The 17,858-nt window shown below is 36.0% G+C and overlaps 1 protein-coding gene across 4 annotated transcripts in view; it reads right to left on the reverse strand.

Annotated features, from left to right (window-relative positions):
• Positions 1–17,858, reverse strand: part of USP9X (ubiquitin specific peptidase 9 X-linked) — a 115,792-nt gene that overhangs the window by 15,405 nt on the left and 82,529 nt on the right. For all 4 annotated transcript variants that reach the window (XM_061136387.1, XM_061136385.1, XM_061136386.1 and 1 more), the window contains exons 25-33: positions 16,642–16,767; positions 15,315–15,481; positions 11,772–11,880; positions 11,400–11,546; positions 10,692–10,838; positions 9,563–9,785; positions 7,009–7,229; positions 4,607–4,797; positions 1,532–1,705 (exon numbers count right to left, since the gene is read on the reverse strand). In XM_061136387.1, coding sequence (XP_060992370.1) covers positions 1,532–1,705; positions 4,607–4,797; positions 7,009–7,229; positions 9,563–9,785; positions 10,692–10,838; positions 11,400–11,546; positions 11,772–11,880; positions 15,315–15,481; positions 16,642–16,767 — 1,505 coding nt within the window. The remainder of the gene's footprint in view (positions 1–1,531; positions 1,706–4,606; positions 4,798–7,008; positions 7,230–9,562; positions 9,786–10,691; positions 10,839–11,399; positions 11,547–11,771; positions 11,881–15,314; positions 15,482–16,641; positions 16,768–17,858) is intronic.

The following is a 17,858-nucleotide window of genomic DNA, read 5'->3' on the forward strand; positions in this document are numbered from 1 at the left end:
AGACTGTCACAGGACTCTCATTTATGTAACCTTCTAGCATGGAACAGGACTAGTTTAGTTGTGGAGTTAGGTATTTGAACTTCAGGAATTTTACTTAAGAATAGAGAACAGCATCAAAGCATGTATATTATCTAGGGTGAAACAGATCACCAACCCAGGCTGGATGCATGAGACAAGTGCTCAGGCCTGGTGCACTGGGAAGACCCAGAGGGATCGGGTGGAGAGGGAGGTGGGAGAGGGGATCAGGATGGGGAATACGTGTAAATCCATGGCTGATTCATGTCAATGTATGACAAAAACCACTACAATACTGTAAAGTAATTAGCCTCCAACTAATGAAAAAAAAAAATTATAAACTAGAAAAAAAAAAAAAAAAAGAGTATATGTTCTCTGGACATTTTCACTTAGCAAAGAAAACCAGTAATTTCCCAATAATTTTGAAAACTGTCTATAAGAAATCAAGACAAACTGACCAAAACAGATAGCCAGAAAATTTTTTTTAAATCAGTATAAAAACAAGAGGTTAAAACGACAATTTTATGGTCCACCTAATAATGCACAAGGTCTTTCAAAAGAAGCAAAAGTTGCCCAGTCTGTGTAAACAATTTTATGGCCTCATTCAGAATGAATAGCTTAACATTTATATATAATATTACCACTCCCTCAATCATTTCCAAAATGAAATGATTCTAAAATGGTTCAAAAATGAAGCACCCCCAACTTACCATACACACACACAACCTATGACTATACATAATGCTCTTTTGTTGCTGTTGTTCAGTTGCTAAGTTGTGTCCTTGTAGAAAATACTACCTCTTACTGTGATCTTTTGGTGAGAAGGGACTTCAATAACTAACATTGATTAACTGATGACATACAAGAGAAGTTCCAAAGTAAAACTTCCATAAAGTAGTCGTAAACGTGTATCTGTCAGTAATAAACTTTAATAGTTATTTTAACTATTTTCAATAAGTTCTTAATCAATTTCCCTCTTAAGAAAAAATCCAAACAAATTTGTTTATAGTCATTTTTTGCTATAAATGCTTTGTGTGGGAATGACAGTGAATCAATGCTATTTTTAAAGTCAGTATTTCATTTGTATAGGAAATAATGCCCCACACTTGTCATCTTCTAAACTTAACATATTTACAATATTATTAACTATTTTAAGATAAAGGAAAAATTCATTAGTAATACCCGTATATGCAAAATGCCATGTTATTTTCTTAGGCATGATCATACATAAGGACATATAAGAGTATAAAATAGTAAGAGCTTAGGTGGAGTTAAAGGAAGCAAGTATTATTTGACAAAAACAAACAGATCCACAAAGGTCATGTAACTTTTCTGTTCTGTTAAACTTCACTGTAATAAAATGAGAAAACAAACAAACAACCCCCAATAGTAAGGTATGCACAATATATTATTCATCCCATCTCAGGTATTTAGTAATCGGTAGCATATTTCACTTGTTTACATAATTAATAATAAACAGTACAACATACATATAGAGTATGCAATTAGTACTCACCTATGTGGGCAGCCTTGGCAAATCTTCTGATCGGCAAAGGAACCTCCTAAGACTTTACTTAGCATAGCTGGATGTCCTAAGGCTTTCAAAGCTTCATCTAAACTATCCACCAATGAATTAAAAAATTCTAAAGCATCATGTTGTTCACGAAGATTAACAGGCTCACCCCAAAGCCTAAGAAATGAATGGAGTAAAATATGTAATGTGCGACACTCCCAGAACAATAAATACCATATATTTTCCAGGAAAAAAGCAATACAACCAAAATAACACATATAAACTGAGATTTTATTCCTCAATTACATGAGGAAGTAGGAAAAAAAGGAATGCTCTTTATGTATTGATTGCTGTGGAGGAGAAAGTAAGATTCACAGTAAAGGTGGTACTTTAATAGGAAAGAAATACCACAAAACTACAAAGAAAAACTACGTAGGTGATGTTACTATATGCTTCTCATTGCACTGCATTCAGAGGTATTTCTTCTTGCCAAAAAAGTTTAACCTGAATCTAATCATGGGGAAATAATCATACAAATCAATAAAGTACCATAAAGGTCATGACAAATTAGGGAGATTAATTTAGAGATGACTGAAGAGCTAACAACCAAATTCTTGTGATTCCTTCTAGGAAACCAGTCTGAAATTGGGGGAAAAAAATTACAAAGACTATTTTGGGGAAATTGGAATATATACTGATGAATTAGACATTACTGAATACTAAATTTCATGCATGTGATAATTGTATTAAATATTATGTAGAAAAATGTCCTTATTCTTACAGGATACATTTTGAGGCATATAAGGAGATCAAGAGTAATATTTGCAACTATCAACTAGTTTAGAAAAAACAAACAAAACCCAAAACTCAAGTATACCCATAAGCAAATATGGCAAAATGTTAACAACTGGTAAATCTGAGTGAAGAATATGCATCATAAAGGCGATTCTTATACTACTTTACCTTTTCTGCTGGTGTGAAATTTTTCAACATAAAAAATTAGGGGTGCAAAATGTGGTTAACTCACCCACATGTACCTGGAGTACATCACAGGTCTAAAGTGTAGATAATCCAAAAGTGCTAGTCTAGACAAATTGAGAGCTCCACTAACATAGGGAACAATTAACTGAGAAGCCAAAAAAAAAGCAAACATATTACAAGAAGAGTGATAATTATAACCAAATAACAAATTTTAAGACAAAAGTTCAAAAAGTTTAAGAGTAATAATCTGGAAGAGAAAGAACAGAAATGCTAAAAGCCTTATGGCAGAGATGGGACAAGCTAGGGAAAGAAAGAAAACTTGACTAGTCAGAGAGGAAGGTGAGAGTTCTGCCAGGTGATGGGACTGAAAGAGCGAAAGCAGAGCTGGGAAAGGGGTGTGTGTGTGTGTGTGTGTGTGTAAGCCAGTAAGTGTGCATTAAATAGGGGGCCTAGTTAGAGAAATCGGTGGAATTTATATGGTGAGTCATAGGGAGGTCACTGTATTATAAACTAGTGGTTTCAAAAGAAATCTAAGTAGTATCCTGGTAGGCAAAAGGGCAGCTGCTATGACTGAAGCAGAGAAGGTGGACCAGAGCAGCAGTGTCAGGTGACCCTTGGCTCCCCTGCTCTCAGGTGTCTGGGAGATACCCTGAAGGGATTCTAAGGAGTATTATTTAAGGGAATTCCCTGCTGGTCCAGTGGTTAGGACTCCACACTTTCACTGCCAAGGGTCTGGGTTCAATACCTGGTTGGGGAACTAAGATCCTATAAGCTGTTTGGTACAGCAAAAAAAAAAAAAGGGGCAAGAAAGGAGTACTATTTAAAAACAAAAACACTACTACGAAGGATTATGGTGTTTTCATACATAGTACAGATACGTAGTTGTATAATACTACAGTATTTTAGTACAGTGCATGACACAAGAGGTAATAAAAAAAAAAAGGTGAAATAAATGAAGCCAGAGAAATAAGATCAAGATATAACTGAAGATTTTTTAAAATTAAAAACAACAACAAATCCTGCCCCACCCCCCCACCCCAAGGTATTTATCACACCTTTCCTATAAAATTGTCCATAAGACTAGCCAAAAAGTTGCTATGGGGATGTTTCCTTTACAGATCTACTCTGGCTATTAAATGAAAGAATGATAAAACTAGGATGTGACCATTTTGTAGTCCTGAGGAAATGTTGCACTTAGGCAATGATAATCAATGGGTGTTATCCTAAGAGGCAGAGAGACATTATGTACTTCTCCTCACTGAGCTTATTGTTATCACCTATGAGGTAGGCCTTGTCTAGCCACTCCAAAACAAGAAAAAAATAACAGTGGAACCTGATCAAGCCCCTCTCTCTTTACCTATTTATATGACATGTAGGGAACTGAGGAAAACACAGCACCACAGGGATCTCAATAAAATCCAAATGGGAAAATGTATGGAGTTAACTACTTATTTTTTATCCCCAACAAATAATTACAAGGGTGAAAAAAGAGACTACAGAGACATATCAACACCTGTAGCACATGGACTTCATTTGGGTCATGATTTCAAAAAACTTAATAGTACAAAAAAAAAAATTATGAGGTCACTGGGTAAAATCAAATATTGACAAGGATATTAAGGAATTTTTTAAAGACACGACAATAGTATCATGGTCATGTTAAAAAAGACATTAGAGATACACACTGTAATGTTTATGGGTGAAATCATGCATCTGCTTCAAAACAACCTAAAAAGAAGCAGATGGGAATGTAGATTAAATGGCAATGAGTTGACAATTATTGAAGTTGAGTGATGAATACATAAGGGTTCATACTCTTCTCTCTACATATGTAAATATTATAAGCTTTCAAAATAAAAAATTATTAACATCTTATGAGACTAAAGAATGCTGCCTCTTACTAAGACATTTTCTACCTCCTTTGGGGACAATGAGAAAACAAACCTAACTATGGAAATAAACTTTGACTATTACTACTTATTAAATATTAAACATATAAGTGCTTTCCCATATAGGTTTTAGAAGTTTAATGTTAGTGTCATGAGACGGTCATAAAGGTTTAAGCAATATCCCAATTACCAGTCATCCATAATTTACCTGAACTGTTTCCAAAATCCTCTGGGCACATAGTACTGTAGTCGAGAAGCAGCTAAATGACCAAAGATGACCTGAAGGTGTCTCAAAACACCAATATTGTACTCTTTTCTGTCTTCTGTTTTACTTAATGCTGGTTTGTCTTCAAATTGTTGAGGGTATCCAAATACATCATCTCTGGGATCAACATTGCTCTGGAAAGCAAAACGTATCACTAATGAGCTAATCGAACTTCAAAGTACAGTAAAAATTATGTTGAGACAAATGCTGAATGATTAGTGAACAAATCACTTGTATTTCTATTTATTTCCAAAGCACTTAATGTTCAATTTATAAATTTTAATTTACAGTATCAGTGTTTATCCCCACCCATTTCACATGAGTTGTCATAAAGGAATAAATATGTATTGCAGAGGTAGGTGATAGAGCAAAGGACAGTTAAGTAATTAACTTAGGCTGTACTGGACACAAACGCAGGCTTTGCTACTTATAAGGCTAAGTGAGCCATTAAGTGCCTCATGTGTAAATGGGTGAACATAACTCTTCATGTAGCTGTTGTGAGGAGGATATGAGATAATATATGCCAACTGCTTAGACTTGTAAACATTCAATACAATGTACATGTTAAGAGAGTAGTACTCCAACAAATGGTGCTGGAAAAACTAGATATCCATATGCAGAGGAATAAAGCTGGACTTTCCTCTAACACTATACACAAAAGGTTATTCAATATGGATCAAAGATTTGAATGTAAGAGCTAAAACTATGAAACTCTTAAAACATAGAGCAAAAACTTCATGCATTAGATTTGACAATGATTTACTGGATATGATACCAAAAGCACATGCAACGAAAGAACAGAGACATATTGGACCTCAGAAAAATGAAAGAGCTCTGTGCAAAGAAACTGGAATCCTAGGACGCAGTTAGTGGAAAATGTAAAATGGTGTAGCCACTGTAGAAAACAGTTCCTAAAGAAAAATAAAACTATCAAATGATCCAGCAATTCCATGCCTGGGTTCAACAACCGAAGAACTGCAAGAAAGATCTTAAAAGAGATATTTGTATGCCCATGTTCAGAGCAGGATTATTTGCCAAAAGGTGGAAGCAGGGACTTCCCTGGTGGTCCAGTGGTTAAAACTCCAAGCTCCCAATGCAGGGGGCACAGGTTCTATCGCTGGTTGGGGGACTAAGATCCTACAAGCCGAGTGGCAAAAAAAAGAAAAAAGAAAAAAGTAGAAGCAACCCAAGTGTCCATTGATGAATAAATGGATAAACAAAATGTGGTACATACATTCAAAGGAATATTATTCAGTCTTAAAAAAAAGGAAATTCTGAAACATGCTATGAAATGGATATTACGTTAAGTCAAACAAGCCAGTCACAGAAAAATAAACATGGTACGAATCTACTTTGATGAGGTACCTAGAATGATCAAATTCATAGAGATGGAAAGACAATGCTGGGTGTGGAACTGTGTGTGAGACCCAGATGTAGAAATAGACAATGGTCAGCCCCTGCTCAAGAGAAACTTAGTCTAGCGAAGGAAAAAAGCACAGAGGCAAAAAAAAGCAAACCTGGGAAGAGTTGAGGGAAGTGTATGTTTCAGAAGCCCTCCCCGTAAGTGATTGAACTACTCAGAGCAAAGAGTTTGGTGACTGAAGAGATGGAATGAGAAAAGAACCATTTAAGATATTTGCTACAGACAGAGCATGCTCTGGCTTCTCTCCTCAGCTCTCACCAACACCATGAATGGGAAAAGGTCAAATAAAAACAAAGAAATACAGGGTGAACACAAACATGACCACAGTCTCTTCTTTAAAGAACTATGCCATAGTTAGATCAGCTCTGCTCCATCACTATCTAATTTATTCACAGCTTTATTTCTGCATTGGATACTTGGCAGGAGCCTAAATTTTGTTCCAAGTAGAGAGAAGCTTGTTTCCTAAGTAAAAAGAGTTATGATCTGGGAGAAAGGCAAAAGTAATCAAAAAGTAAGCATAGGTAATGAAACTGGTATATTATATAACAGCATAAATGGAGATACATAATTAAAATACCAAACAGGAAAGTAAAAGTGTAATCAAACTATTATTAAAGATGAAGGTTTTTATCATCATACAAACTCTAAATTAAACCAAACCTCCAAAAGTGAGTACATTAACTGTTGCTTTAAAAATATTAACTATCAAAAAAAAAAAACATTAACTATCATAAAAATCAGCTGTAGTTGGAAGTCCCATAGGTAGTGAGCACTATGTCGAGGGAGCAGTCTACACTGGGAGGTTCTAGGTTTATTTTCAAATATAGGCCAACAGGTCCAATGAAAGTAGCTCTCTAAGAACAACAGTTATCATGTATTAGAACTTCGAACACAGAAGACAAAAATGCTAAATAAAATTTACCTCATTGTCCTGCTTTTCATCCCCAGACAAATCATCGTCTACATCACTACCTGTGCCTTCAATTGCAAGAATACCATTCCTAATGGACGGAATCATGTAGAGCTGCTGAATCACAGAGTTCATGTAACAAGTAGCACCAGCGTTTTTCAGCCCCACAAATCCTTTTGGTGGGCGAGGTCCAACAGGCGGTAGATATTCCCACTCAGTAAGTGCTTCACAAGCTGAGAAGACAAAAGGTTCTTGGAGTGTGAATACAAATATTTTGCCCACTTTATACTTTATCAAGTTGATAAATTAACATCACCAACAATTCCACTACTCTTAAGGTGACCTGAAGCAGTGCTCTAAGCATACATTTCAGTCTCAATAAACCTAAGATGTATGGCAACATGTACCTCTGTATACATTCTTACCCCAGGGTCTGTGAACCCAAGTTTTACCTGAGGTTTCTTCTAAGGCAGTCTCAGTAGTCTCACAAGATGGCACAAAGCTATTTTCCACATGTTTACTTTTAACTTTATTATAGTTTAGTCATTATGAACTTAACTTTTTCTTCTCTTGTATGTTTTTTTAAAGCACCTTCAAACTCATTCTGGCATGAAGTGTTATATAAAATATATAAATACATAATAGCTTACTCAGTTTTAAATAATCCTAAGATATTACCTGGGTTAATATAGCCAGGTTCTGATACCTACCAACTCTTTCATCTTCAGCTAACCTCCGTTTTCTTCCTAAGAAGTGTCATAATAAGAGTAACACTTGGCTTGCTTATAACTACAATGTTATTTTGAGGAGCAAAGGAGACAGTGGATCTGAGTTCTGTGAGAATTATAAATCACTGAACATCTCCTTCTACCTAGTATAAACCTGAAAACAATGCAAATATCATCACTGCCTATAAGACCAGTTAAAGAAATTATAGCACATTGAACTGAAAGATAAATAGCTAATAAGTGGATTTAGGTAAATATTTATGTGTTGATAGAAAATAGATATATTAAGGGGGAGAACAAAGTGAAGAACGCTGTGCACTACATCACAATGTGTGGTTAAAAAACTAAACAAACCGAATAAGATTTTGTGTGCGGATTCTGCATACAGAGATGCTGGGAGGACAGCAGGGACTGAAGATGATGGTCACAGCTATTGAAGAGGACGACGGGACTGGAAGGGGCAGGAAACAGTTTGTAGGATATACCCTTCTTTGGTACTTGAAATTTTTACCGTGCAAATGTACTACTTAAAAACAAGTGGCCTTTCTCTTTCTGACATCTTGGAGCCTGTGGAGGAATGCTGGGAACAGTACTTCTAAAACAAATAGGTCTGGAAGGCTATGGTCCAAGGCTCCACTTTTGGTGGCTATAAGCAGGGTCCTGTGAAACCAGAGGGAGCATTTGGTTCCTCTTCTGAAAATTGGAGGAGTTTATGCCCAAGATGAAACCGAAATTTGGGCAAGAGATGTGCTCACGTGTACAAAGCAAAGAACAGTGACTCCTGGTGCCAAACTGAACAAAACTGTAAGAATCTGGGAAAAAGATAACTTGTGTCCATGGAAACAGTGGCTTGGCTCTTGTGGAATTCCGCTATATCTCTTGAGGGCTTAAACTTATTGAAAACTAAAGTGTGGAATTGTTTAAAAAAATGAAAACAAAAAATCCCGATCCTACTGTATATAGATTTAGATTGGATAACTATATAATCTTTTAAGCAGTTTAATCAGAACCTCCTAAAATATTATTAATTAAACATCCTGATATTCTAAAATATAACAAATCACAAAAAAATTTGACATGTTCTCGAAGACTGCCTATTATCAAATATATTCTTAAGCTTGGTTTTCTTCTAAAACAGAACAGCCTCCATTGTGGTTTGCTTTCTTATGTCTGTTGTATCAGTCATTTTCATATCACCCTCATCCCCTCTGAGCTTCAGTTCTGTATCAGCGAGATCTGGAGTCTACAGTCAGTTCCATGGGCTTCATGTGAGCATTAACTGAGGATCAAGGGCACTAGAATGTTACCTTCTCACATCCTAGTCTTTAAAACCAGATTTTCTCAGAATTCATTTGAAAATAACATAAAGAGCTTCTAAGTGAGGGCCTAAAAGGTTTCTCAATGCATGTAATTTGAATTTTTACATTGTTGAACTCTGAAATCTATTGACTATTTATTCCCTCCTGGAAAAGGAAATGGCAACCCACTTCAGTATTCTTGCCTGAAAAATCCCATGGATACAGGAGCCTGGCAGGCTACAGTCCATGGGGTTGCAAAAGTCAGACATAACTTAGCGACTAAACCACCATTTATTACTCTGGAGTTTGGATTTTAGTCCATATTTGACTGAAATCAAATTTTGTGGCTAAATGCTTGTACCACTCACAGGAAGACATTTTACAAACATCTGAAAACTTTTCTACATTAAGACTCGCTTGTAATGGTGTTAAACTGGTTGTGAAAGAAAGGAAAATATTGAGTTGAAGATATTTACTAAAAGAATTTGAACACATTAGAGAATTATCTGTCATCAGAACTTTGTATTTTAAAATACTTACTAGTTATTGCTGTGCCAATGTAATACATTTCAGTCAAAGAATCTACTATCTGTTTGAGGTTCCTCACACAGCCAACAGCTAATGCTACAAGTAACTCAAAGCCCGCATTAATGGTAGCTGGTGAACCACAGACTGGAATAGCCTGTTCGGCTGGCAGTTCTCCATTTCTCATATACTGCAGGTAAACATTGGACGCAGGGAAGATGAAATCATCAATTAATTCCTGCAAAGTTGAAAAAGGATTATGTATTAGCAATGGTATGTATTTATATAAAACAAATATAGTTATTTATGTGTGCATGTGTTTCTTAAGAAAGAAATGTCTCTTGGCAGGAAATATTGTTAAATTACTCGTCAGAACACAAGATCTCATTACATTTCCGCTAACTTACTTGTATTTTCTAATAAAAAGATCCCTACTTCAAAACACTTTCCTACAATTAACAAACAAATCTAATTTGTCAGGTTAAAAACTATGTTAAGTATCAACAACAAGCTGATTGTAGCACTTACAATTCACATTAAGTAAATTTACTCTTAATTACATGTATACCTAAACTCACTTTGAATTAAAAGAAAATGTCCTAAAGTGGTACTTTTTGTTTCCCTGTGTTACCACGTATGTGAAAAAACTCATTATAGAAATATGCACAGTCTTGGGACTTCCCTGGTGGTCCAGTGGCTAAGACTCCACACTCCAAATGCTGGGGGCCAGGTTTTGATCCCTGGTCAGGGAACTAGACCCCACACACTGCCACTAAATACCTTGCATGCCACAGCTAAGACCCAGTGCAGCCAAATAAATATTAAAAAAAGAAAGAAATATGCACAGTCTTACATAATAGAGGTCTGTCTCATTTTACATAGTCTGATGAAGTGAAAAGTTCAGATTTTCTAAATAGAAAAATTAAATAGTGCTTATTTACATAGTACTGAAATTTTATTTATGTATAAAGTTTAGAAACGATATTTAAAACATTACTGTAGCCTCTATATTCTTTAAAAGTAGAAAAGAGAAAAGGACAAGATAATACACCAAAGACTAACGATACCATAAATTAACCAGATTTGCTAACAAACATTCAGAAGGTTATGATATCTAGCTTAGGACCAAGATGACATAACTTACCTTAATGAGATTAGCACCTCCTTTTTCACAACCAATATGATACTTTTTCTCAGGGGTTTGAAAAGCCAGTAATTCTTTTGTTACCCCAAGATGACCTTCCAAGATCGTCTCTTCAATACCCGTTTCACCTGTTCTCTTAACATCATCCTGCCAAAGAAAAACATCAAATGCCTAACTTATGAAAAGGTGGTAAAGAGGGAAGGAGAAGCCAGAACAAAAGAGCTGGACAGACAATTCCCTTAAACCTTTCTATTCTAAACAATTTTTTTCTCTCCAGAACTTTCAGAAGTAGGCTTCCCAAACTAGGAAGAAATGTTAATCCGAAGGCTACTAGCTATCAATCTTTTTAGAAATAAATTCTTCTACAACTAAGTATCAGATGTTAATAAAGTTAAATTAAGTGCTGGCCTATCACTGATTTTTTGATGAGAACAATTCAAAAATACTTTTGAAAAGATGAAAATTTGCAAATGGGCCTAAGATTCTAAAATGGAAGAAGCTGAATATCAGTGTTTTGAGTCTCATGTAAAACAAAGCATTTCACAAAACTAGTTATGCATTCATTCAGTGAATCAAGAGTTAGTAATATCCAACACCACAGAGTATATTCTTTGGTTCTTTAACCAAATTGCTCAAAGACTATCAACTATCTATTAATAAAACATTCTATTTATTGATACGATAAACACAGTATTAAATGCAACTTACCCTGATTCTCTTAAGCCAATCAATTTCGTTATTAAGAAGAACTTCAGCATTGGGTATGTTAATATTACTATTGTAGGCATAATTAAGAAGGTGCCTTAAAAGAGTAAAGTAGTCGCCTGAATGTTTAGCTCTCTCTCTGGCTGTGCTCTGAAACAATAAAGTTGAATAATATTAATTTACAAGTCCATCCTTGGCATCCACTTTTTAAAAACCCAGAGTTAACTAGAGTAGATGACTAAGATAGTATGGGCAATTACTAATATTTATTAAATAGACTGCTCTGACTTTAATATAAGCTAGAACCATCAATTCTTGACTATTCCTGGTGTAAGAATGAATCACAATGATAAGCATATTTTTAAAATGTCTCACCCCCAAAACGGTGAAGAGCAGAGTAATGAAGAAAAGTAGAGGCCTGTGTCCCATGCAACATCTGGTGCACATTAAAAAGAACTGCTCCTGTGCCACCTGGCGAACAGTTCTGAAATAAAAATTTTTCACATTCAATATATTATCTTCATGAAAAAAAGGAAAAAAAAAAAAAAAAACTTCCAACACTGTCTCTTGGGACGGGGGACGGTGTTAAGGTGTTGGTAAATTCAAAGTAAAAATACAAGAATATGTAACACCCCTTTAAGCAGCAACATTTCATAGATGAACTTAGGCTCTGTGTCAAGAACTAAAATGTCAAAATGTCACTGAGGGAATTTGAGGGATACCCTCTCACACCCTCTCTTCGAATAGGCTGGAAATGTTCCTCTAGATACAAGAATTCTATGGTAAGTCTTATGCATCTTCTGGGCATTCCACAGAATTTTTATCTCAAAGCATATTACCCAGATCAGTAGTATCTGAGAACTTGCTATGTGGTTTCTCAGGTCCCAGCAACCCGTGTTTTAATAAACCCTTCAGGTGATTCTAACATGTGCTAAAGACTGAGGACAACTGTATTACACAACATTCTGTGGATTACTCATGGGAAAAACTTCTCTGGTCCCATTACTGGGAATTTTACCTAAGCATCATGGATCTCTTAAAAAATATGTATCCTATACAGCTATCACTAGAATAAATGCTTCAAGAGGGCAAAGACATCATCCATTTAGTTTACTTCTGTGCCTCCAGAATGAAGAATCATGTCTGACATGTAACAGGTGCTAAGGACTAGTTACCAGATGTATAAGTACTGTTGGTTTACAAGATGGAGGTCTGTCTCCATTAGATAGTAAGCTCTTTCAGGGCAGGGCTTTGCTTCATTGTTACATGAGTTCCTGGCACCTAAAGCAAGTTCTGACATATGGAAGATGCTCAAAAAGTTATCTCCTGACAAAACATTGGTGCATTTCAGACATTACAAACTACATTTTGAGAATAACTATGTTTCTGTCAATGTGCTAGCTGATAGCTTAGAACCAAATTTTTAATTCAATACGAGAAGCTGAAAGTATACATTCTGTGTACTAACCTCCCTCATGGAGATTTTTTAGGTTTCTGAACTCATACATAGTCCTGTAAGTCTGAGGGACCTTTAGAAGCTTTGTCGGTTGAGTCTGGTGAAATCTCAAATAAATCAACACCAAGAGTACTTTGTTTTGGGGGTAGAGGGTCTGTGACTTTTACAAAGATAAATGTCATTCATACTGTCCCAGCTTATTTATCTTTTTTGAAGTTAGATATGCAGCCCAAAGAGCATGAGGGTCTATAAAGAGTTGATGCTTGCCAGTTCCTAATGAATCCTCCCTCACACATGAAGACTTCAGTAACTCATCAAAAGAAACATGTCTTTAATAGGATTTTTAAATAAAATCTGGTTGTATGTATCCTCACAATTTACTCAATCTGATTATTTCTCACTTCTACCTAAGCATCATGGATCTCTTAAAAAATATGTATCCTATACAGCTATCACTAGAATAAATGCTTCAAGAGGGCAAAGACATCATCCCTTTAGTTTACTTCTGTGCCCCTAGTCTGTACTTCCAGACTCTCTCATCTTTTATTTGGACTAATGAAGTAGTCCAAGTGTGTTTCCTGCCACTCTGTAACTTATTCTCAACAAAGCAACCAGAATAAACTTAAATGTTAACCCAGGGCCAATAGGGGCCTTCCCTCACAGTCCAGGGGTTAAGACTCTGTGCTCCCAATGCAGGGGGCACAGGTTTTAATCTCTAGTCAGGGAACCAAGATCCCACATGCCCAGCAGAGTGGCCAAAAAAACCCCACAAAAAACAAAACAAACCCCCCCCCCCCCACCAAAACCACCCAACCCAAATGGAAAACAAACCCTCCAATGGATACCCATTTCACTTAGGGTAAAAGTTAATGTCTTTACAGTGATCTATAAAATCCTCACAAGCTGCTTGTTGCCTCTCTGGCCTCACCTCCTATGACTTCCCTGCCTCTGCTGTTCCAGTAATCCTCATCTCCTCCATACTGTTCCTGCCTTGGGATATTTGCATCTGTTGTTTCTTTCTGCTTAAAGCACACTTTCCCCAAGGCGGTAGGGGGAGGGATAAACATGGAATTTGGGATTAACAGACTACTATATACATATATATAAAGGACCTACTATATAGCACAGGAAATTATATTCAGTATCTTGTAATAACCTATGATGGAAAAGAATCTGAAAATATATATATATAACTCAATCACTTTGCTATACACCTGAAAAAGCTGTAAAGCAGCTATACCTTAATTAAAAAGCAAACATTGAAAAAAATATATATTTGGTCACATAACCAAATATATATTTTTCACATAAAACAAAATTTTAAAAAAGATATGATGGCGGTGTTAGCTAACCTAAGGCTATGGTGGTAACCATATTGCAAGATATGAGTGTATCAAACCAACACTCTGTACACCTTAAACTTACACAGTTATGTTGACTACATCTCAATAAAGCTGAACAAAATAAAAAAATACAATTCAAAATGAAAAACAAAACACAAAAAAATCCCACCCAAAAATCCAACACACTTTCTCCAAAGATCTCTATGTCACTCTTTTCAGAGCTTTGTTTAAAAGGTCTCCTTCTCAGGGAAGCCTTCTCTGACTATCCTACATAAAACTGAACTCCACTGACCAACCCCCCCCCCCCCAATCCCTAATTCCTGCTTTCTCTCAATAGCATTTATTATTATAACATACCATATTTCCCCATGTCTTCCCTCCCCACTCCTCACCTCCCTTTTAGTACAGACTCCCAAGAAGGTTGACATTTTGCCTGTTTTATTTACTGCTATATCCCCAGTAGCTAAGTTACATATGACAGTAATAATGATTAGAGCTCAAGTTTAAAAAGTTACCTTATGAAGGTCAAGATTAGATTGACATAAGAGGATGGAAAACCGACATTTTCTACAAATTTGATTGACTTGCACAAAAAGAAGCCCAAAGAACAATCAATGTCATTGATTAAATTCTTTTTTTTTTTATTAAATGCTCTTAAAATGAAAAGCTAGGACTTTATAATTGGCCTTTATTCTTGGTGTATAATGTAAAAGTTATTACCATAACCACACCTTGTGAATTTCATACTGACTTAACAACTTCACTAAAAAAAACACTTGCCTTCTAGGTATGCAAGAAAGGAAGCCAATGTCCTATTTATTTAAATCCTGTAAACCACATTTTTAAAATGGACTAAAATACATACCTCTTAGGTGAAACTAAATTCTGGAATTATAGAAAAAGTAATTTTACTTTTGAGAATAATGTTGGCATTGTGTAGACAAAACCAAACAAATTCAGGTCTAGGCAAAAACACAGTTTAATAAAAATTTCCTCAATATTAATGTTCTATAGAGACAATAAACATTTGATTTCCGGGACAAATTTTGCCAACATAAATTAATTCATTTCTGCTTCAAAAATTAAGATCAAATCTCTTACAATTAAAAAGATACTTACTTGCTGTGACAGTGCAATAGTAAATCAATAATGAATGTCTGCCAAGCCTTTTCTTTACTAAGAGTATCTAAGGCTGTTGGAATCAAGGCAAAACATAATGTCATCACTTCCATTGCTTCACAGCAAACCTGTTCATCCTCCAAATCTGGCTCATTGCCTGCATTGGTCTGTAAAATTATAGTCAGGGACAAATTACCTAGAGATGCATTTAAGAAAAATCTCATACAACTTCAAGTTAGTGCTTAATACATACCTACTCACTTAAACCACTTGGCCTGAGCCTCTTTCCCTACAACTCCTAAGGCCCCTTTGGAATAGTCCAGAGATGACTCCAGAGGATGAAGTCTAATGCCATTCTTCTGCTACATCCCAAGGAGGGCTGTGGAAGCACACCGAGCATACCGCCTGCTTCTCTGCCCTTCTGGCTCCCAGAGACCTTCTGAGTTGTGTACTTCTGCACCAACAACTGTTCCTTCCTCAAGAATCATTCTGGCACTGCAGACAGACTACTCAACTGACTAGTTCCATCATGTAGCTTGCCTACAGCACTATTTTATTCAAACACAATGGTCTTAGACCACTGTTCAGGAAGGATTTGAAGGTTTTATAAACTAAAATATGCTTCAGTAGGTAGCTAATAAATTCTAACCTGAATTTATCAATAAGCAGCGTTTCTAGTACATGCTGGCAAAAGAACAGGCATTCAAATATTAACTAAATGAATAAACAACACCACACCAGACATACTACAGGACATAAAAACATATCCCAGGCAAATCAGGGTTATGTTGGCCATAAAAGGGAAGCTCCTACAATTTAATTTCCCCTTCTATAAAGGCAGCAGTGGTTATCAAGGGCAGGTATATATAACAGAAAGTCAAGAGTCAGTCTCTCTTCTTTAAATGACTTGATTAATCTAATGGGAGATCAAGGATGATACCTAACTGGTTGATATTCTTGACTGCTTTAAAAGAATCAAAAATACTTAAATGCCATGGTATCCCAACTGACAGTCACCTAAACTAAAATTTACACAAGACAAAAAGATAATGAAAGAAGAATAAAGAGAATAGGAGAAAGCAAATTCAGTATGGAACAATTATATCTGATCATAGTGAGAAGTAAGCCTTGTGGCACAAATCCGAAGTAGTTTATTTTCAAAGTAAAATTTTACTATATCCTCACCTTAACTATAGCTACCAGTTTACTTTCAACCATTAAAATGCAACTGGTTTTACTTTTAAAGATGGCAGATATAATAATTCAGCCTCATGCACAATTAAACAGCATTTACTTTAAAGTATTATATTTCTGCGGTCATTCTTACCTTCTCATAAATTTTAGTGATTTCTTCATTTGGGCTGAACACTAGCTGTAATGCCCCACATCCTGATGCCCAGATGATTTTTTGGATAGCTCTAATTACACAAATATCAGGCATGTATCTTGAAGCCTGCAAGACAATGGGTAATTAGAACAGTGGATAAACCATTGGAATGAAAAAAATCCCTAGAAAAGCAAAAATGCTTCTCTGTAAAGGAAACAGAAATGGCTATGAAGCAGTACCACTGACTTTAGGTTCCCACATTGCCTTTGTTCCATTATTTCGTTTAACAGCAATACCATGAAGTCTGCTCTCCAAGTTATTATCCGGCTCTACAATACTTTCAGAAGAATCTGAAAAACACTACAGACGTGACCTAACCATTCTACTCCTAGTTTTTTTACCCAGGAGAAATAAAAACTTACATCCACACAATCACTTGTACAGAATGTTCACAGGAGCTTTATTCAGAGCTAAGAAAGAGAAACAATCCAAATGTCTTTCGCCAAGTATATGGATAAACACAAGGTGGAATATTCATAATGGGATATAATACTCAGCAATAAAAAGGAATGGACTAAAAGGTCCACACCACAGATAATGCTCAAAGCCATTATTTTGCGTGAAAGAAACTAGACATAAAAGAACACAAACTGTAAGAGTCCACTTGTGTAAAATTCTAGAAAGTGAAAACTACTATACAGTAAGAAAAGATCAGTGGTTATCTGAGGCCAGAGGAAGAAGCGACTGCAAAGGGGCATACAGAAAGAGGGACAGAGATGTTCTGTGTCTTGACTACAGTGGAGGTGTGACACAAACATCTATTTGTTAGATTTTACTGAAGTATATACTTTAAAAGGATGCTATTCATTGTACATCATGTATTATGTGTTCAGCTGCTCAGCTGTGGCCAACTCTTTGCGACCCCATGGACTGTAGCCAACCAGGCTCCTCTATCCCTGGGATTTCCCAGACAAGAACACTGGAGTGGGTTGCCATTTCCTGCTCCAGGGGATCTTCCCAGCCTCGGGATGGAATCCACATCTCTTACATCTCCTGCATTTGCAGGTGGATTTTTTTTTTTTTAACCACTGAGCCACCTGGTAAGGTGATTAAAACCAAAAGGTACTAATATTAACATTAGATACAATTCATGTTAAGGGGACTTTATCTGGACTGACTTGGTGATTAGAGTGAGTGGGTCTAGGAAAAGGAAGCCC

Source organism: Dama dama, chromosome X (genome assembly GCF_033118175.1).
Source record: "Dama dama isolate Ldn47 chromosome X, ASM3311817v1, whole genome shotgun sequence".
NCBI classification, from domain to species: domain Eukaryota; kingdom Metazoa; phylum Chordata; class Mammalia; order Artiodactyla; family Cervidae; genus Dama; species Dama dama.